The 22827-nt window shown below is 42.4% G+C and overlaps 1 protein-coding gene across 2 annotated transcripts in view; it reads right to left on the bottom strand.

Annotated features, from left to right (window-relative positions):
• Positions 1–22827, bottom strand: part of igsf3 (immunoglobulin superfamily, member 3) — a 159584-nt gene that overhangs the window by 6698 nt on the left and 130059 nt on the right. For both annotated transcript variants that reach the window (XM_072686011.1, XM_072686012.1), the window contains exons 7-8: positions 7269–7679; positions 1241–1663 (exon numbers count right to left, since the gene is read on the bottom strand). In XM_072686011.1, coding sequence (XP_072542112.1) covers positions 1241–1663; positions 7269–7679 — 834 coding nt within the window. The remainder of the gene's footprint in view (positions 1–1240; positions 1664–7268; positions 7680–22827) is intronic.

The raw sequence follows: 22827 nt of genomic DNA, 5'->3' as shown, positions 1-22827 counted from the left end.
ACTACAGTCATGTGGTCACATGATTCCGCCCCACCCAGTCTGCGACATGGAAGCAACATGGAGGAGAGCTCAATCAGTGAGTCAACCGAGCAACTCAAGCACCTAACATAATTGTTAATCGTGGCATTGAGTTGAGGTTATACAGCCCAGCATTATGTTAAATTAAGCTAAATTTGCTACATAATGTTCCTTTAACAAACCCCACACAACATTCTTTACAGCCATATATTTCCTGAACACAATGGTTTAAACAATACTGCTTTCCAACAGAAAAGGCATGTGAGCTGTTAGCAAACTGAACTCTGGAGAAGAGGGTAATTGGAGCCAGTCTTGTAAAGAGGGTAATTATTCGATTCCACTTACACCTGGGTTCGACCTGCCCTGCACAATTCTGCGCACCTGCTCTTCTTAACACAATTTTGTTCAAGTGAAATATAGCCTGATCAAATGTTAGAAAGGGATCTGCAATGAAATGGGCCTTCATCAGTGCAGATTCAGGCAGATTACAAACAGAATTCGTCTAGGTGTGATCTTCAAAAAGTGACAATGCTCACTATACAGTCCTCAAACAGACAGCAAAGAGGTGTCAGGTAAGGGTCTGCAGGCATCTCCTGCAGTTGATGACACCTGTGTTCAGGAGTCTCGCATAAGACAAATAACAAACAACAGTGCTGTGTATAGAAGGTTACAACTGAGAAAAATAATGCTCCCTAAACAAAGCAATAAACAAAGAAATATACATGTATCTCTACCTTACGTTTTCTTAAGACTACCTTGCTACATAGGACTACTGAGCTTTTTTCTGGTGGGTTGATATTACTGTATAAATTGTCTTAAGGACTTGCCAAGGGACCTGTGACCAGTGGTTTTCAAACTGTTAGATAGCAAAAACAGCTGTTTCTAATCCTTTTCAGCAGGTAACACCAAGGCCTAGTATAAAGTGTGGAGTTGCTTTGCTGCCTCAGGTCCTGGATGGATTACACTGTGGGATCAATGAATTTCAGATTGCATCAGAAAATTCAACAGCAGACTGTCAGAGCAATAGTCCATTATCTACAACTCTTCAATGATCCAAATAAATGAGAAAAAGGTAATGTAGGTAATGAAGGGCAAAAATACCTCCCAACTCATCATCTATAGAAGCATTTGATTGGGACTACTGTCCAAAAAGTGCCTCTACTAAGTACTACATGCAAGGGTTCACAAACCTTTCCCTTACCAACACAAGAACTGGGCATACCTTGTTCCAAAATATTAACGATGGTGACTCCAGAATTGTTGGTGGCCAGGCAGTACCAGGCGTTGCGTGGGTTCAGCAGCCACTCCTCCACGTGGCAGTAGTACCTGCCTGCATCTCGAGGGTTGGCTCTCTGGATGGTCAAGCCGTACAGGTCTGAGGCGGTGCGCTCAAACTGCAGACGTGAGTTGGGACCTGGCTCCTCTGTAGGACTGCAGTTTCCGTTACCGAACACAGCGTCATGGCCAATAGAGAACACACACTCCTGGTCATCCTCCTCGTCACTCTCAGAGCGGGACACGTACCACGACACAGAGAAGCGAGAGTCTTTGGAGGACTGGGAAGGTATACGACAGCCCAAACGGATGGATCCAGATTCTGGTAACGTGATGTTAGACTCCAGCTCCTCCACCTGCAATTTGACCTCTACCATGAAGAGAGAGAGAGAGAGAGAGAGAGAGAGAGAGAGAGAGAGAGAGAGAGAGAGAGAGAGAGGACAATTTACAAAGCTGCCGAGTTCCCATATAAAGGGAGTGAAAGACAGCACTTTCAATTTTTTGGGACAAGCAGCCTCCTCTTTGAAGCTTGAGAACATTTGATCTTTTTAAGAGATTCTCAGAAACCATGCAGGAGGCTGAACTCAGTAGTGGACTGATCCCAAATGTGTTGCCAAATGAAACATTAACAAGCAGGGCCATGTCTGCAAAAACACATTATGCAAAAACTATTTTAAATGGATGGGGAAGTTGTTTCTTACAGAGAACGTCACACCTTAGAAGTAGGAGAACGGGCTGTTTCTGTACAGCGCAGCAGTCCCACATGAGAGTGTGGATTAACACTCCTTGCATGAGAACTCACAGGTTTTTCTCGCAGCATCTAAGCTGTGATCAGACTAAAAATAAGACAACCAAGTGTTTTTTTCCTGCCTGAGTTCACAGGCCCCCCTCGTGTTTCCTCCTCATGAAAAAGCAGGGAACTTTCACTTTAAGAGACAGCAGATAACGGTTGGTGAACTTTTCATCTACATCTGCTTTTAAAGACATATTTCTGGATGCTATCCCAGGATGCCGTGCACCCAAGCAGTTTAATGAGAACCTCCCCTCCATCCCAGGGGAAATTAGGTTAGAGATTTCAGCACATATTTAGATATAATATGAGGGAAATGTGAGCTTCATGATGTGATGCTGGATAATAACTATAATTCCCCAGCGGGCAGAGGCGTCTCCAGTAGCACTGTGCTGAAACGAGGGGTTAGATTGTGTATTCTGCAGCTATCACCCTAAATGCCTTTGTACTGCAGAACATCAAATGAAGGACTCAGAATTACCATGCTGAGCTGCTGCTCCCTAAGTAATCACCAATTAGTTTAGTTAGTGAGGAAGAGCACCAGCGGAGCACCAGTGAAGTCGGAGGGACAACTGGAGGAAAACCAAGTGGGCTTCATCAGATCACGTATGAATGTAAACAAGGCAGTGCTTTAGAAATACCACCCACTATGATATACCAACAAGTCACTGCGTGAGACTCCTAACATTACATACATCTGTCAACTGTGAGCCGCTCTGCATAAAAGCAAGTATGCTTTACATGTTATTTGTCTACTTGGCAAAACACAACTTTTGCTAAATATGTAAGTTTAAGGATTTGTTTAATTTTTTTGTCTACATTATAATCCTGCTCTGCTTCTTGCTCTTTTTCTTGGCAAACTCAGCAAAAGTGGAACGCTAAATGCACCAGGGGACCCACATAAAAGCAGCAGTGTATTCATACCATTTGTGTTTTCATGACTTATCATAAGCCTCCTGAATATAAAAATGTAAATGCAGCGATACTGTATTAACATTTGCTGTATTTGGATATTAAAGACCATGAAATAATGGAATAAGTAACTAAATGGTTATTAATTTAATCAGTATTCTACATTTGGAAATGTGGGACGAATAAAAATACGTCATTTCTGTCTCTGGTATGTGTATTTTCAATATTCTATTATACCTGCAGTGCATTTGCAGCGGGTCAGATATGTGGACCGTCTGAAAGATTACAATGGGGAAATGTGTTAATATTGTTAAAAAGGTTTTTAAAATGTTGCATTGAAACGTGTTATTAACGTGTTAACTTTGACAGCGCAGGTGTATGTGTTAGTATATGCGTGTTATCTATCGCTGTTTCTTTATCTTTGAAAGAAAAACAAACTAAAAACTTATGTACAGGCCTTACAACCTTCTCTGCCCTTGCCATGTTTCAGAGCAGCAGATGCCGAACACACTTCGCCTTGCATGCTAAATGACCTCAGGGAGAAGCTGTCCAACAGGCCGCTGCTCCAGAACAGCAGTGAGGTGGGCACCTTTGTGTAGGGCAGTAATGTAAAAGCGAAGTGTGTGTGTGTGTGTGTGTGTGTGTGTGTGTGTGTGTGTGTTGGGGGGGGGGGGGGGGTGATTGAACGGGAGAGGGTGAATGTTTGGGATAGGGCAGGTGTCTCTGAGCCTAAGGGTGGTAACATTATGGTTCCATGTGTCCCAGCTGGCAATGAGGCAGAGCAGCGCAGGCCCTTTCAAACAGTCACCTGAGCCCAGCAAATACATATGCCCTGGGGTTGCCCAAGCAGGTTGGCAAGGGTGGTGAGGAAATCTGTTGGGATGGAGGATGATGAATAGAGCTCTGAGGTTGTGCATCAGTTTGCACTTAGTGACATGCCCAAATAAGGATCCCTGGGTGTAAGTCGCTGTTTAGTATTGAACAAATGAGTTTCTGAAAATCACTGCTGTCGCACTGCTATCGCACTGCTATCACACTGCTATCACACTGCTATCACACTGCTATCACACTGCTATCACACTGCTATCACAAGACTGATATGTTTAGTCCTATATACATTTTTCCCCAAATGTCACAGTCTTCTAAATGATAAAACTGTTCAAATTACCAACACCAGCTTGTAGCCTTCTATTGCCAAAGTTACTTTACCATATTTGACAAAGCTTTTCTGGTTTGCAGGACAGTTAGCTTGTATGTAGAATACATTTAGGAACTTTGTTGATGTCGCATTAAATGAACTAAAGATTTCAGGGGAAATTGCGCAGACATAGTTAAATCCAAAAAAAAATTAAAAAAAGTTTTTGTTTTTTTTATTTTGCCTCTTCAAAACGCTACCTCAGTGAATTTGAAATGTAAAAGGGGAAAACAAGATGTGACTGATGTTTGACTTTTAGCTTTAATTCAAAAGTTTAACAAAATTCTTGCATTTTAATTACAGCCATTTTAACAAAACCTCTCCATTTTCACAGGTTCAAGAATAATTGGACAATTGATTGATGAGCAGTTATCTGGTCAGGTGTGGCCTGTTCCTTCACTGTTTCATGACAAATGAAGTAGATAAAAGGTCTGCAACTGATTCCAAGTAATGTATTTGCATTAGGTAGCTGTAGCTCAGTGTTATTCTCAAAATGCAGTCAAAAGATGGGTCAATGTAAATGAATGGGGCCATCAATAGGCTAAGAAAGATTCATTTTTATAAAGATGGAAGTTGGCAGTGGTGGCTCAGCGGTTAGAGCGCCGGGATATCGATAACAGGGTTGTGGGTTCGATTCCCGGGCTCGGCAAGCTGCCACTGTTGGGCCCTTGAGCAAGGCCCTTTACCCTCTCTGCTCCCCGGGCGCTGGAGTTGGCTGCCCACCGCTCTGGGTGTGTGTGTGTACTCACTGCCCCTAACACGTGTGTGTGTGTGAGTGTGTGTTCACTACCAGATGGGTTAAATGCGGAGGACACATTTCGCTGTACAGTCCACACTGTACAGTGACGAATACGTGCACCTTTATATATGAATGCACCGGTGTGTAGATGTAGATCAAAAAGGCAGATTAGAGTGCTTGAACCCATCTAAAAGGCCTACCTCTTTCTCTGAACTGATTAAAGCAAGATGAACTAAGAACAAAGGGAAGGGTGCATGATGGATAATGGCCCAAAACATACCGCTTCTCAAGGCAAAGAAATAGAATGCTCTTAAATTGCTTAGTCAGTCAGTCACTTGACCTCAACCTAACTGAGCAGCATTTCACTCACTGAAGACAAAACTAAAAGGCAGTAAGACCCATAAACAAGCAGTAACCTGAAGGTGGCTGCAATAAAGGCCTGGCAAAGCATCTCAAGAGAGGAAACTCAGCATTTGGGTTCCAGACTTCAGACACCCATTGAGTGCAAAAGACTTGCATCCATGTATTACAAACAATTCTTATATTTGTAATTATGCTGGTTTGTCCAATTACTTTTGAGCCTGTAATATTAAAGCTGAAATTCTACACTTTAATCATATCTGGATCCTCTTCTTTTGCTTGACTGCTTCTAATCCACTGAGGTGGAGTACAAAAGTGTCACTGTCCAAATGCTTAGGGACTTGACTGTAAGAACTTCTTGTGAACCACAGATGGATTAAAAAAGAAAGTAAACATAAGGACAATAAGGGTTAAGGGTTAAGGGTTAAGGATTGGTGCTGGAGCAGCACTACCTGTCATTTACAGCAGAGTGGCTTTTTTGCCATGTCCCCATCATGGGCTGGATTAGACCACTGGAGTGTCCCTAAGGCTTGGGCCTCATATGGGGAGTTTCCCTGTGACAGCTGATGTATGTATGCCTTTGAGGAGCCTCTCCTTTCCCACCCCCATCTCTCTCTCTCACACATACACACTCTAATGAATGATTCAGCCATAGCAGGCAGACCCAGAGTGGCTCAGCTCCATGCCAGTCTCTGGGGAGGGATGTTTTCAGGCCACTCGCTCTAATCTTCTCTGTGCCAGGGGAGGCAGATGGCCACATAGGCCCATGGGAATGGAACACACATCTACTACTGATTGTGAATGACAAACACCACCCTGAGCCTGCCTTAAGTGCTGAGCTAAGTGCTGGCCAGATGACAACATAAAGTGCTCAATCATTACCCCGTTAATACGTGAAAAATATGACCAGTTCTACCTGTAATTTAAGTGATTACAGATGGGATCTGTCATTGAACTCCAGAATGAATCTGCAAAATCCATAACTTCTGCAAGACTGACAGCAATCATTTCACAGCGAGTTGCTTATTGTAGCTTTAAACGATAAAATTACACCTTGTGTAATTTGCTGAACCTGGAGATTTCTCAGTTATTCTGTTTAAGCTGACCTTAATAATAATGATAACAACATTTTTGGGTTGCTGAAAGATGAGCTATATTGTGAAAATGGAGCACTACTTCACACAGTTATATCATCTGTACAGGTGTTCTGGGAAATACGACATTTTTGGTGAAAAAGTAGCCGTTACTGTAAAGTTATTTACTGTAATATCGATTGTAGCTGATGTGTAAATGCTATGATTTATCACCCTGGGCCACCTGTGGTAATTGGGGGAAAAGAATACACCAACCGGCCACGTCATTAAAGCCACCTCCTTGTTTCTAGACTTATGGCCCATTTTATCAATTCCACTTTCTATATAGGAGCCATTTGTAGTTCTGTAATTACAGACAGTAGTCCATCTGTTTCTCTGCATATTAGCCTCTTTTCACCCTACGAGTGGATCAGACACAGTGCTGCGGCTGAAGTGTTTAAACACAGTGTCCACTCACTGCTCCCTCTATTAGACACATCTTTCTAGTTTGTCCACCTTGTAGATGCAAAGTCAGAGACAGATGCTCATCTGCTGCTGCACAGTTTGTGTTGGCCATTCTCTAGTCCTTCATCTGTGGTCACAAAATGCTGCCCACATGACGCGGTTGGCTGGATATTTCTGGTTGGTGGACTGTTTAAAAACTCCAGACCAGCGCAACACACACTAACACACCACCTCCACGTCAGTGTCACTACAGTGCTGAAAATGATCCACCACCCAAATACTACCCGCTACGTGGTTTTCCTGTGGTGTCCTGACCACCGGAGAACATGGTGAAAGGCTAACAAAGTGTGCAGAGAAGCTACAAGAGACTACAACCTGTCAGTGGTTTTAACGAAGTGGCTGGTCGGTCAATCTGCAGAACATTCCTTGATAATCTCTTACCTGGTTGCCTCACCACTACGTGTGTGAAGCCGGAGGAATCTCTGGCCAGGCGGTACCACGTGCCATCTGGATCCATGAGCCACTCCTCCACCAGACAGTAATATGTCCCAGAGTCGCTGGTCTCGGCGCGGTGCAGGGTGAGGCCATACAGACGGGGTGAGAGGCGCTCGGACTGCACACGACTTCGAAGACGCTCCTCCTCTGCATACACACCGTACTCAAATGCCCCTGTCCTCTCTATCTTCAGCAGCAGCTCATCTGGCTCACCCGCTCCCCCTTTCCGGGCATACCATAGAACAGCATGCTGGGACTCCCCGCTGGTTTGGGAAGCGATGGAGCAGTTGACACGCACGCGGCTGTCCTCCAAAAACTGCAGGCTCTGGTTGGACTTGTGCACCCGCAACTTGCTCACTATAGAAAATGCAAAAAGATAAAAGAATTGCTTTACACTTCTACAAGTCTAGTTATACATAGTACCAAACTTACCATGAATAACCATACACAGTTTCTTTACCATTTACATGAAGAACCATTTAAACATGATCCTTATTCTATATAACCATCACCTTCACTTATACATCATTACAGAACATTCAATCATTTTTTGGTTTATTTCTGAGATCACAACAGCACGTCTTTGTCGCTAAACTCAACTTTGACCTTGAAATTACAAATTTAAATAAACCACAACATAAAAAAAACTACACATTGAAAAACATTTTGCTTTTTAAAGTTTGGAAATACAAAAAAAAGTACCTGAAAAACCTTGCTCCCCAAAAATCAGTACATTCTTCAATACATATTATAAGCAACTTCAGGAATCTTTACATTGATAAATCAGTGGTGCTGTACAAGGAAACCACATATGCCTGTTTCAGTGTTTGCTGTAATGGTCAACCATATGGAGTTCAAGACCCCAGTAATTTCCAACGGGGTGCAAAATAGCATGTTTATTTAATTCAGTTCAAATTAAACGCAAGAATCCTGATTCAAAATGTCATATTATCCACAATCAAGGGTAATATTATGAAATGATTTTTACCCTTAATGGCATTCAGCTAGGGGACGTCAGGCTCAAGGTGCCCTTCAGTGATGGTGGATTCACTTATTAGAAGTTGTGCCTACAATCATTTGGATGTACAATCTATGGATTATACTTCTATATGGGGGTACGGTAGACTTAGGACACCTGTAATGTGGACAGGAAAGGAGTTGTTGTACAGGATAGAGGAGCTGCACTGGGACAGAGAATAAGATGTCTGTTGGAAGCAGTCGAGGAAAGCTGAGCTGCAGGCTCCCACAGTGCTTAGATTGGATTACGCACAGGTGCATCAGGTGTGACCGCCACAGCCACAGCCTGCCATTTCACACCATGAAAGGATTTAGAAAAGCCAACTCTTAAGTAAGCAGGAGCGTGTGCGCGCACACACACACACACACACACACACACACACACACACACACACACACACACACACACACACACACAACACGCAGCTAATACGCACATATTTGCTAATAAAGACATACGTCTAAACTTATAAGAAAACCGAGCTGATGTCCTACATGAGCATATCTGCTATTCTGGCACAGGCAGAGCCTTGTGCAAGCAGACCTAACAGTCATCTAAACACATATTAACCATATGGTTCTGCACTGCACACTTTCTCACACTCAGCGACTCTCACAAGCACATGTGCAAACACACACACACACATGCAACCACATGCGCACAAACACGGCACCTCTTATCGAGCAAGTACCAAATTGGAGGGATTAGCTGTGAATGTGCAAAGCCCCCCCACCCGTGTCTTTTAATACCTAAAAATTCATGAGCAGCTGCAAAACTTAACATTTTCTCTTTTTTTCATGCTTTAATGGCTCTTTGCTAAAAATCCAATTTTCCACTGACACTTTGGTGCCATAATCCCTGCAGCACATCTCTGGCTGTAGCTGGAGTAAGGGCCTGAGCAGCAGGCCAAAGCCTGGAGCTTCTCCAGCAGGCCAGGGGCAGCAGCACATACCCTCATGGTCCTAACACACAGGCCAGCCTCTTCCCTGTTGTCAGCAAAGGTACGTCAGTGCTAAAAGGATTTGATTGCATTCAGCAGCAAGAATTAGTAGGTTCAGGATGCCGAATGATTACTACCACCTAATGAGGCAGTAAAAACTACCACTGTAATGAGGCAGTAAAAACTGCGTTTTTAGAGTAATTTGAACTCTTGGCCAATATAAGCTGTTGACCTTCAGTAAGGGTTGTTGTGGTCACTGCATAATTTCAAACTGTGGGCAGTTTGTATTGCTTCTTTTCCAAGACATGCTGTAAGCTGAAGATTTACAGCAGCCCAATAACAGGCTTATACTGTACACACTGTCAAAGTAAACTAGACTAGAATGATCTGCTGCCCTGAACAGTTCTGATGTGGTCACCCTGCACAACATTCAACATGCCGGAACCATTTCAACACCACTGGAGCGTCACTCAACTCACAAAGTACCTTCAGCCTTCTGCAGCGATCCTCAAAGTGGCAGACAGAAAGTAAATTACGGATCGTCCGAGAGGTGAAATGGCACAAATCAGCGTTCAGTTCATCACAGTGGTACACTAACTGTGCAAAGTGCCGCATGAAACAAGATTTGCTGTATCTGCTGTATCAAAACAAAAGAGAATGCACGTTTCAACCATTAAATGAAAAGCATCAGAAAGTCATTATTCAGTGTATTCAGTTCTTTTGTGAGAACACCATGGTTCTATATATGGGGCTGCCTCAAGTCGAGACCATCTGTCGGCAGAATTTCACCCCTTCTCTCAGATTGGTGAGAGCACAAGGATGGCCTGAGAGGTCTCTGTGTGGTGTGTGTGTCTCCAGCACTCTGCTTGAGCTTTTCAGACACATTTTCACAGCTAACAGGCATTTCTTCTCCGCTATAAAAGCACAATGGAATTTTGCCTACACTCTGAAATGAGCCATCATTGCCTGGCTACACACTGAGGGGACTCTCTTCTGCCCCTGACAGCTATTCCACAGGGAATTACTCCTGGAATGCTGCAATCATTTGCCAGAGAATTACTGCAGAATCTCTTAGACTGGAACCACTATCAGATTGGATTGGCACACACCAAAGCGTCTGCCGAGTTTCCTTCTAATTTGGAGTTTGCCGGCTGAGCCACAGAAATTAAAAGACGAAAGCTGGGTTGAATGCGTGTTGTTTTCTATCAGCAAGGTCTTTGTGAAGCGATGAATCATACAAGAATCTACAACTAAGCTGAGGTGATAAACGTACAATAGTATTGTATTCGGTTATCCGTGCAACAGTAATGCAGTGTGACAATTAATCGAAAAGCAAATCCAACATTCAGAAACTCTGGATCGGATCTGAAGTCTTATATGGTAATTATTTAATTGTTTTTCAGCATTCTGTTAGTACTTCTCCATTGTGTGTGTTTATGTACTGTCCCCTTAAAAACATACTACCAAACACAGAGCCAACTGAGCAGCTCTTGCAGCTTATACAATCATTCATTAACCATAATCCAGGTAAAATGTTTCATTAATAGCAGCATTGATTTGAGAACACATTGTCAAGCACTAACTCACGCTCACTCCAACTCACTCCAAAAGTACATGAGAAATGGTGTCCTAACGCAAGGCACACATTGTGTAAAACCTTAATGGCATATGGCCAAACGGAGAAAGAACTAGAACCCTGTTTACACCTGCTCACTTGTATCTAGACCAGTGACTAGTATCTGTATTTGTCCTCAGTCTCTTTTTTCTGCACAATAAACAGCTAACAAGTCTAAAAGGACTGGCCTGGCCTAGATAAATCACAAGGCTGATGCATGGTCATACTTTCCAATGTTATGTATATCTCTACTGGGTCTGTCATATGTTTAGAATTAGCTCCTTACTCATTTTAAGTGCTTTGCCGTGTTCACTGTTGTTGAATGATAAGGGAATTCTGGCATACAGAGCTTGCATTCAAGTTTGTGAGAATTCTCCTACTTTTGACCTTTTCTGAAACATCATTATTGCTAGCCTAACTTACCACTCCCACTGCGCCAGCTTCTCAGCTTTAGCTTCTATCAAGCTCATATCATGTACATATTCTTTTAGTAAGCATGCCAGATACTCCCCATAGAATATACAAATATATTTATGATAACCATTATTCATGATTTTTCATAAAAATGTAATCCGTGTGCATGTTTGTAAGCTTGTGTCTGTTTTACCAAAAAATACCTTCTTGACTGCTCGACATAAAGAATCTCAGTTGACTGACAGGTCTCCGCCTGATGAGTCAACTCCTCAACTTTCAGGGGGCAGCCCTAATACTATATATATATATATATATATATATATATATATATATATATATATATATATATATATATACACACACACACACACACACACACACACACACTCCACACCACAATCACTGTCCACCCATAGCTTTACTAAGCTAACTATTAATAGGTGGGGCTTTGGGGAAACAAACTGTGACAAAAAACCAATCCAACAACTTAGGCCTAGCAACAACTCTTTTACAAAAAATGAAAAATAATTACATAAAATAAATGTTCTGGCAACAAATGAATCCTTATTATTGATTGCTTTTATAGAGTCAAGCTTATTACCTGACCTACCTCAGACAGCGTTTATCGACACCTTGCTTACATGCACATACTTGATTTTCTTAAAGCCCTTAACCTTAATGCACAGGGACACAACTGTGGCCGACAAACTCATTTACATTCATTAGGTAATTTATTTAAGCAGCTGAAGCAGCGTGGGCCTGGTTTGCGGCGGCTCACAGTCGATTCTTTGTGGATAATTATGTAGAGTATATGCACTGTGGCATGCATATAAAGCCCTCTTCAATCATACATCTGTGCCAGTGCCATACATCATGTATGGGTGCTGTCTTGTTTGAGCGATGGCTGAGACTCTGCATTGCTGTAAGTTTGTGTATATTTAATTAGTCTCTGGGGAAAAGTGCAAAGTGAGAAAAACAGCCAAATGACCAGACACACTTTTAGTTTTGCATTACGCAAGTCCCAAAACATGGTAACAGTGGCAGCCAGATTCAGTACCCACAGATACAGAGCCGCAGACGTTCAAATGGTGATCACTGCGAGTGCTTCTGTGCATGCGAGATCAAGCGAGAGAGCGAGATATAGAGAGAGAAAGATCCATTAGAAGGTTGCGCAGTGGGCAGGTCAGAATTAATGGTAGGTAAACCACAAAGAGGTCAGGCTAATTAATTCACAGCAAGCTCTTTCCTCATCTATGTATAGCGGTATGCTAAAGTTTGGACCCCTTGGCCCAGTGAACGTAACCACTGTTGCTAATCAACAGTACAAAAGTGCGTACAACCCAAGTGTTGCAAGGTCTCAGAACTTGACTAGCAAATCAGGCCTGAGGCATGCAACCAACTGTAATGAGGAAGTCAGCTGAATCAGATATCCAAGCTTTAGGAATTTTCTCTTCAAACATTTTACTAACACTCAAATATGAGCTCCTCTATGCAACTGTAGAAAGATCTGAAAACAGGTCTACAACTAAAGTTTCACAAGGCCAAGGCACAAGCTAACGAGGTGTGTTCAACTTGCAATATCAAAATGTGGAAGGTTAAAGATATGGCAGCTTTGGAAAACAGTGGAGGTCGAGATGATCTACAAGATCAAAACCCCCATATGGCTGCCAAGAACCTGTGGGAAGTTTTAGCTGAGTCAAGAGTGGAGATGCACCTTGCCACAGTGCATCACTACTTGCACAAACAATCTTCATGGAAGAGACATTAAAGGAGAACCTTACCTGTGACCTTGTGAAGAAGCTCAACATCCCTGTCTGCTGTTGCCTTCGCATGAGGCAAAGGTGCTGGAACACCAACACTCTGACCCCAGCTGTGGTTGCTTTTGAGAGGTGAAGCTTGATCCACTACATACAGTGGGATATCAGGCATTACAGCCCCGAAACACAACAAGATTTCACCTTGTTTTTATGTAAACGTCTTTAGTGTAGTCTGTTCCAGTCGCTACTTCTCCGCCCAAAAGTACCGCCAACCTGCATGCTTACATGCATTCTGATTTGGTCTATGAGCATCTCTAGCTGAAGTGTGCACCCAGTCCATGGGAGAGTGGGCTGAAAAGAACCAGTGTAATCCTTACCTGATAAGACTGGTGTTGTTATTAAGGCAAAGAGACATGTAACAAAGTATTAGAAAAGAAGTAGTGCATGTGACTAATTTTTGTGTCAGGTGAGCTTTTATATATAGCACATGTGAGCGAGAAAGAAGGAGGGAAACAGCAAGTGGAGGGGGAGGTGTGTTGACAGAGGTTTAAAAAAAAAAAGCAGTGTCAGGAGAATTTTGTCAGGTCAGGAGCATTCGCAAGGAGCATTCGCAAGTCTGTCCTCCATGTGCCTTGTGTCCCTCTGGACCACTTTTCCCTGTCAGTTCCTGAGCTGGTATCACTGGTTAAACTGTAGCCCAAGGCAAATGTGTAGGAAGATGTAATTTTTTAATAGCCTTGTACATGAATACAGCCATAGCACTGCTCCACCATCTTCATGGTTTCCAGGGTTACCCTGTTTCCCTAGACAACACAAGGTGTGGTCTGAATACCTGGGGGAACCTCACTGTGGCTCAAAAACAAAACAACAAAAAAAAAAGAGACCCAATTAAAAGCTTACAGAATCCTCCCTGACTTTACCAGGCATGATTAAATAAGCTAATTAAACCACGGTCTACCACACTCACCATAAAATTGCAGAGCATTTCTCTTCAGCTGACAATTGAATGAAAATCAATAAAATGATTAAAAAAAAGAAAAAAGAGCGAGAGCAACAAGGGAGACGAGTCCAAAATGAAGCAAATCAGGCAGCCGAGAGCTCAGGGTGGGATGAGGGCTGCTGAGCAGCAGCAGCAGCTCTGATAGACATGAGGGGAGAGAGAGATGGGGGGCAGGGACGAAAACGTTAACACAGAAAATGATTAGAGTGCGTTTGTGATTTTCTAAGAGGCTGTGTTAGACAGCGAGTTTCCACCCCTGCTGAGTGTGTCCAATTTGTCGTTAGCCCCGCTTAATTGCCAAACCGCACTGCTGTACCGAGATAAAGCTGCTTTTCATTCGCTTTATTTATTGATGCAACAAGCACACTGTTTCCAGATAATTCAGTTCTTTTGCCAAGAACTCGCAAATACAAAATCAAACTGGTTTATTTCTGTTAATTTCACTCATGTAAACAAACAGATCAACTGACATTTTCAAGGCAAATGATGAATGCAAACTCTTTGTGGGCCGTTCTCAAGTCTTCAGAGAAAGTACAGGCGTATTTCCTCCAGCAGTAGGGAAGCATCGCCAACAGGGCTATTTTTTCACTCTGACAAGAGCCTGCCATATTCTATCCTGAAAAAATATGCCACACTAAAATACATGTGAGCTGCAAATGAAGTGAGATCCATGCTTTTCTGTGCGCTTCCAATTCCATTATTAGAATGGCAATCTTTCAAAGGCCCTGTTGATGACACAAAATCATGAGCACTCATTAGGGCTGAATAAGTTAATTGCTAGCTGCTAATTCCAACCCAAACTGACAGATGAAGGGGTCCTTAGGACTGCCAATCACCCACAATCTAAACTGTGTCCCACTTGCATATTCAGGAGCATGAGGAGTTCATCTCGTTGGCGTTGTGCAGGCAGAGGCAGGAGTGGTGGAGGAGGTCTGCTGGTAAACACACTGTGCTTTGGTGTGCTCTCTTCTCTGAAGCTGTCAGAGGGGAGGCTCATTTGCAGCCTTGCAGATTGTAAGTGGATTCGACTGGAGTGGTGACAGGTGAAGGTGGAGCCGTGAGGAGCTGCTGAAGAGTGGATGAGGGGTTGGGGAGGTGGGGCAGGATTGAACTGAATGGAGCTAAAGGAGAAGAGGGAATACTGCGAGAAGAAGGAATAAGGCACAGAAGAACAAGTGAGAAGCAAGCAAGTAATGAGAGTTAGCGCGATTGTCTGGCGAAAAATCTAATTTACACAATTCTTCCCTTTTTCTGAAATGTGCTCTATCAGCCAGCACTTGTTTGGTGTCTACTGTTTACATCTACACTAGTAAAGGAAGCGTAAACCTGAGAAAGTAGCACTTTGTAATTGTTGAAGGGCTCATCAATTATTCAGACAATGTGGTCTGTAAACACTGTGTCATTTGTCTATATTTAGAAATTAAGTAATGTCACAAAACCAAGCACATTTACAGGACACATATCCACCTACTTAGCCTACAGCAATTTAACCACTTCTCTTCATGCTGAAGTTATATGGAGTGTTTGTCGGTTACAGTACAGAACAGTCTGTCAGAGCAGAGCTCTGTTGCAGAGGTCATCCTTTAAGGCACAGTAACTAAAATATCGAGGAAATATGTGATTAATTTTAGAGGACAAAACGGTTTAAAAAAAGGTTTTTGCTCAATAAAACCATACAAATATTATAAGTGAGGAAATATAAAATAGGACAAAAGTACGGTACATTTTCCATGTTAATAGCATACTATACAGTGTCGGACCCCACGTCTACTTCGACTTCTGTAGTCTGTCCAGTGTGAGTTGCTTGAGTAAGAACTAGCTACTAGTTGTATTACTAGGTAGCGTTATGAGCCTTGTAGCTCTGCTTGCAAAATGAAGGAGGCAAGCTTTGGACACTGAACATGTCTTGTCTGATCGCCTGGAGAAAACTGAGTCAATTTGATTTTTGGCTGTAGTACATTTTTTAAAAATGACGGTGCACACAGGAGGAAGCAGGTAAAAGAGAACAGTGGGGGCAAGGAAGGAGAGCAGCGCCATGAGGAGAACAGAGAGAAGCTGTTTGAGGAGAGATAAGAAAAGGCGAGGGATGTGGTTGGTAAATATGACCGGAGAAGCAAACATGGAAAGCGGGAAGGAATACAGAAAAAGGGAAAGGCTGGCTGTTGGATGGCAGAGCAGCAGCTTGACGCGGGAAGTAAAACGGGGTCATACTGAGTGGGCCTTTCCAACCACCACGAAGGATGGGCAGCTTAGTGCTTCAAACTCGAGCGGTCTTCCATTAGCTTTAGCAGCTGTTAATCCAGGCAGTGGAGTCTGCAATGTGTCAGTTTAAAGACTCTGAAATGCTTTTAATCCTGCTGAAAAGCCTTGCTTCGTGCAGCCAAGTCCTGCTTTGGAGGGGAGTTTCTCAAGAGAGCAGTTTGAGCGGATCCTGCTGCTGCTGCTGAACGAGGGAAGGGAGGGGGGGGGTGGCTTTGGCGCTGCTGCCCTGCTCAGGCTACGGAAGCAGAATGGGAGCCTAATATCTATGCTAATGAGTCCAATACATCTCTGATTCTTTTGTGTCAGTGGAAGATTTCCAGGCTTCTTCAACAATGTAATTAAGATTGGGGTAATTATGTGGATCTACGCTCGGGTAGGGAGTCTGCAAAAGATCCCTCAACGTGCCCCCCCCCTCACACACACTCCTCCTCTACATCCTCTGACGCGTGTCCTCTCATTCCGCCTGGCCGGGGAGTCACCATGAGTGCGCTCATCCTTCTCTATGACACAGAAAGAGAGGTACTCTGTGAGGTCAGGAAACTCTGGGTAAAATGCTGTTGGAAGGTTGAGTGGAGACACAGATAGGAAATAACTAGTCCCCCGAGAGCTATTCATGAGGGTGGACGGCGTGGCATAGACGTGTAGCAATCAATATACACAAAACCCATTTATAGTCATTATTCAAAAGCAGGTGTTTTCAAACCTGTGTGTGCGCAGCGTTTGAGAGACTGAGTGTGAGCCTGTGCCTCTGAGCCACCTTTCATTTACAGCCTCATCTACATGTGAAAGAGCTATGAGGGATCAGGTGAGCTGCCTCCTCATGCACCACTGCACTTAACTAAGAACACTGGGCTACACACACACACACACACACACACACACACACACACACACACACACACACACACACACACACACACACACACACACACACACACACACACACACACAAGATTCAGGAATACAGGTAAGTAAAATGAACGTAATGGGTGCTAGATATGGCGCTAAAAAGCTGTGAAAACCATTCTTTCATGTAATTTCCCACTAAAAACTGCTTTAAATGATTTAACTCCTTTGCTCATTAAAAAACAGCACTATTTATCCAGGCAAACAGTAAGTAAACACACTACATGGACGAAAGCATCAGCACCCTTCCAATTCATTGTTTCTTCTGAAATTAAGGGTACAATAGAGTTTATCCTGTTATTTTTGGAATATCGGTCTCTGCTCACCAGAGAAGACTTTCTACTTGGAGCAATGCTGTTAGTAAAAAGAGTTAGTGAAGTCAGGATGTTGGATGATTACCACTTCCCAACCCTCCTAAAAGCATTGAATGGAGCACCATCATTCCAGAGAATGCAGTTCCACAGTTCCACAGCTCCACAGTCCAATACTGAGGGGCTTTATACCCCTTTAGCTCAGGCCTGGCATTAGGCATGATGCCAAAGGTTTATGTTTATCTGCTCCAGAGTGTCCTACTTTACTATTCAATTGGCAATACTTCTCTTCAGGGACTAGACAAGCTGTTTGCGTATCTGTGTCAGGAATGGGTGCAACTTAAAGCAGCTAAATGCATTGATTAGACGGTTACACAAACAGTGTTCACAAACATTGGCATATAGTGTAGGTAAGAAAGTATCTATATATCTATTACACTGTGATTTTGTAACACAATAACAGTGTTTATCATGGTTATGGGTGTTGGACACAATGGGAAGCAGAGTGCCCCAGATGCCCGGTCACAAGTTGAAACCTTTTTTATTAAACAGTGATAGAACACTATGCCTACACCCCACACAGAAATAATTTATTATTTTTTAATTTTATAATTATAAAAATTCTCTCTTTTTTTTTTTTTAATACAAAACTGGAATTTGAGAGTGAAAACAGAAAAGTGATGTCATAACCCTTCAGACTGTCAAAATAGCATGCTATACAGTCTACAGGGAGGAGTTCATCTTTCATTCGGTTTGGTTTGGTTCGATTTCCAATCCTCATAACAGTCAGACCAGAACACAGACTATGATGTGCAGGTTCAAGTTAAGAAGCACAAGAAAGTTTAAAAAAAAAATAATAAAAATAAAAAATACTATGGAAGCAACACTGACCTGACTCAATGTGTAGCTGGTTATGAAATTACTTATACCAAAGTTCACTTGTCAGGTTTTTGGTTTGTTGGGTCGTTCTTTGTGATTCTGGTTTTGTAATGATGGGCGTTATGACTCACTTTACCGATGCAAGTCTTTCGAACTACCCTCTAAAGTGAGTGGAACTATGTGAACTATGTTTTGATTTATCTGATTCACCAAGCAGTGGGCATCCGGAAATATTGTGTAGGCTACAAGTTTGACCTACAACTGGATCATCCCACTTTCAGGGTTTCATGTGGTCACTAGACTTTGTTTTTTGGTGAAGAGTTTACAGAAAAGACTACTGATAGAATTTCTTTTTGGTATTTTAGATGGTTTTAAAGAGTTCTCTCTATTGTACTATGACTAACAGAAAGGAATATGAACCTGCTCGGCTGAAGAAAACTTTATAAAGTGAGTTGTATGCATTAGCTTGAATGCTTTGATGGATAGCTGTGGGGAAAGAACCTGACTATGTAAATAACACCTAACTGGTTTAGTTGGGAATGTATAGAGTGATCTCTGAAGGCATTTGTGCAAATCTGCACTTGAGAGGATTCGAAATAGGGCTGTAAGTAAGGAAGTGTGTTACCAAACGTGTAAATGTTAAGTGTGTGTGTAGTTTGAAGAGGCTCTGATCTGGGCTCAGGCCTGACCTTGTGTATCTCCTCAGAGCCAATTAATCATTGAGCTTTTATGAAATGATTTTCCATGTGAATGCTTTAGAAGCGCACACAGTTCATCCATCTTCCATTGTGTGTCTGTGAATGTCAGAGAGCAAGGTCTATTGCTTCGGCAGCAGGATGGAAAATAAGGCATCAGACAAAGCACAAGTGATTAAATTAGGAGCTGAGAGCACCATTCTGAGAGGGAGATAAGGTTCTCAGTGGAGGTAGGCTCCAGAATTGGTGCTGAAGGCAGTCTTTGGGTCGTATCATGCTGCCATAAAATGAAGCCACAAAAATATCATGTATCTGACGTATCAAAAGCCAAAGAGGTTCATTAACTCTCGTGCTGGGCCTAAGGACATGGGCCATTTAGGGGGATGAATATACACCTGGGTTCTGCAGTGCACACCTGGCCTGTTTAAGCAATTTGGATGAACAAGAGAAAAGGTAAGTGAGGAAAACAATGAGGTGTTAAAAAAAAAAAAGTGGGTGGAAAAAGTGAGTGTGTGAAGAGGGAGGAGGAGAGACAGAGAGAGTGAAAAGGACAGCTGATATGACTGTGATGCCCTGAAGGCAGATTGTGGCACACTGTGGTGGAGAACTCCACTCTTAATGAAGATGGACAGTTGTGTTGCATTCACAGGAGACAGGAAGATACCGGTTTCCATGGAGACGCTAAAGCTTTGAGTCTGTCAGCAGACCACAGACTTCAGAGTTATGGGGCGCCAGGCTGGCTGGTACCCAGTAGGCATGACAGGTAGGCAGTACTCTGATCAGTCACAGCCAGGACCCATTTATGTACAAGGCACTTAACAGAAGAGCGGGCAGTTCTGGGACAGCGGCATATTAATGAGAGAATGCCTCACAGCACACAAGAGATAGGCCATTATTGATTGCCTTTAATTATCATTTAATTAGTAGCTGGACAGCGACACTTTGTTTCGTGAGTGAGGAGCACACTCCTCTGATTTGTTTAAAAGCCAGTAATGAATATCTTTGGTTTAACTAAATGGATGTTTAGAAACAGGAGTGTGTTGTACTTAATTTTAAATAAGTAGCTGATGTTTTAAAGCCTGCACTACACTTATGTAGACATAGCATACTCTGGCTTCTGTTGTGCAACGCAACCATGTGGGGGAATGCATAACCGTCCTATAGGGTTACATAAGTACTCGTACGTACCTATCTGTAACTAGATTTATTTATGTCCTAATCTAACCCAAAAAATACTGACCTCAGTAACAGAAATAAATGGGTCAGTTTTGTCCATTTTTAAGTGAACATTTAAATGAAATAATTTTGGAATGGTTTGCAAATAAACACAAATTGAACATACTGGAAAAGGAAAAAGTCCCTCAGGGCAAAAGGAAGAAGCAAAGGAACCAAGGGGAACCCATCTTTCTCTGGTTGACATTGGACAATCAAACAAGAACACAACAAAAAAAATAGAATAAAGAGTGAATAAACCACTAATGAATAGTGTTATGATCCCACCATTGGCCTAACATACTCTGGGATCAAAAGCATTGCATTTTAGATTTTAGGCTTGTCTGGGATTTGAACCTGGGACCATATGTTTTGTTAACCACAGAAGTATCAGGGGTAGAGGGCATTTAACAAATAAATAAATTCATACATTTACATGTTGTGTTTTACATGTATTAAAATGTTTCATGGTGTTTTCTCTGTAGTGGATTTGTTAACTTACTTTCATTAGACAATCAATAAAAATGTAATTTGACCAGGGCTAGCCAATCTTTTCCAACTATATATTGTTGGACTTGTTTAGAAGTTTCCTTAAAATACAGGACAAGAAGTTGCTTCTGAACTTCCAATGTAAGTCAAAGACTTTACTTCAAGTAATTTTGGATCAAGTCTACTGGTCCATTCATTATGCATTATGATACAGTGTAAAAAAAAACAACTGCCAGATTTGAATTCTGCGGAAAAATGAAATACGGCAAAAATGGAGATGCAAGGTTTTTGTGTGACAGCTACGATATGTATACACAAATCTGACTGAAAGCTTGACTGGCTCATATTACTTACTGATGTTGATAACTATGGGCGTTATCAGTCTCAGCAATATAATCTATGATTTTTTAATCAGTAATGTACTACTTTCTTTTGGTTGCAACATCGCTGGAACTCAAACCAACTCCACCGTCTCAATATATATACCATTAACTCTTTTAAAAAGAAAAGACCATCAGAGCTGTCAGAGCTGAAAAGCACTGTTTCGCTTTAACAAGTATATAATCTGATATACACATACTTACAGACAGAGTGCCACATATAGCAATGGCTGTTTTTATCCAGTCATGGCTGATTAATGGTTGCTTATGAAAAACCCATCATATTTGGTGCCAGAAGCAGAAGACACTCTGCAGCTCGATTCCCCCACACTCAGCAGCTGAAACACAGCTGATAGAGCTCTCAACTTTACCACAGAAAGTCAAAAGAGAGAAGTAAAAGAGAGTAAAAAGGTACTGATCAGGGTGTGAATGCCTGCTGGAACCACTGGCGGCAATTCCTAACAAGCTAGCATTAAACAGGTCAGATGACCCAGTTTGGAATACAAGCTGTTTGACTGTGTCAAGTTCACTAGTGTTCGGATGATGGGGGCAGTGACTCCCTCTGTATGTGTGTAGGCTGTGTTGTTTGTAAGCTGTATGCGTTCTGTGTGTAGGTAGCATGTGCTTTGTATTTGTGTGTGTGTGTGTGTGTGTGTGTGTGTGTGTGTGTGTGTGTGTGTGTGTGTGTGTGTGTGTGTGTGTGTAGGCGGCCTGCTCCAGCTCTGTACAGTGTATGTAGGCCATATCTTATTTTGGTTCTGTTTCATTTGTCTCCCTGCCTCGTTCTCAGTATCCCTCTGTATTCCATGGAAAAGACACTAATGAGAAAATGTTAATATCTCCATTCCAGAGTCCATCATTAATCTGAGGCTGCAGATGGCTCCATTAGGGCAGATCCAGCATTATTACTGCAGATATTAGATTGTGTCACAGAGATGGAGGGAGCAGGGAACTTCCCCTGAGATCTGCAGGACTGAACATGTGTTTCCTCTTATTGCATTTCTTATACGTCATAAAACCCCCCTCAAATGCAATGGGGTGAAAATTAAAAAAAAAGGAAAAAAAAATCTAATATTCATATTTAGAGAGAGCAACAACGGCTTCACCCATGACGACTTATATGAAGTTGAGTTCCAAAATGAGAAAATATATTGCTCGATCTCCTGTAATGTTGCAGTGAAATAAAAAAAAAGACAGAGAGAGAAACAGAGTGGAAAAAAAGAGAAAAAAGGACAGTCACACCAGGTTTCTGATGAAATCACATATAGTGGAGTTTCCCCCATCACCCTTGAGGAGAAAAAAAAATGCTAATTTGAGTGAAAGTATGTGGAGAAATGCAGAGAGTTGGAGAATATAAGGCAGAGAAGAGCAGCGCTGAGGCTGCCAGTCCTGCACGACTGTTCCGGATCATTTCGTAAAAGCATGGCCAGAGTGAGAGGATGACACTTCAGACAGGGCATCCAATCCCTGCCTTATAGAGCTTTAACAAGCAGCTTTTAGATCTGTCTCTTCCTAACCACTGCCTGAGCACAGCACAAACCAGTGTGCTCATAATGAGCGAGAGAGAAAGAGAGAGAGAGAGAGAGATGAGGGAAGAGAGGGAAGGGGGAGGTAAATGGATGTGATT

The sequence above is a fragment of the Salminus brasiliensis genome, chromosome 8, assembly GCF_030463535.1.
Source record: "Salminus brasiliensis chromosome 8, fSalBra1.hap2, whole genome shotgun sequence".
NCBI lineage: Eukaryota > Metazoa > Chordata > Actinopteri > Characiformes > Bryconidae > Salminus > Salminus brasiliensis.
The sequence above is the reverse complement of the archived record's forward strand: the minus strand, read 5'-3'. Positions and strand labels throughout refer to the sequence as shown.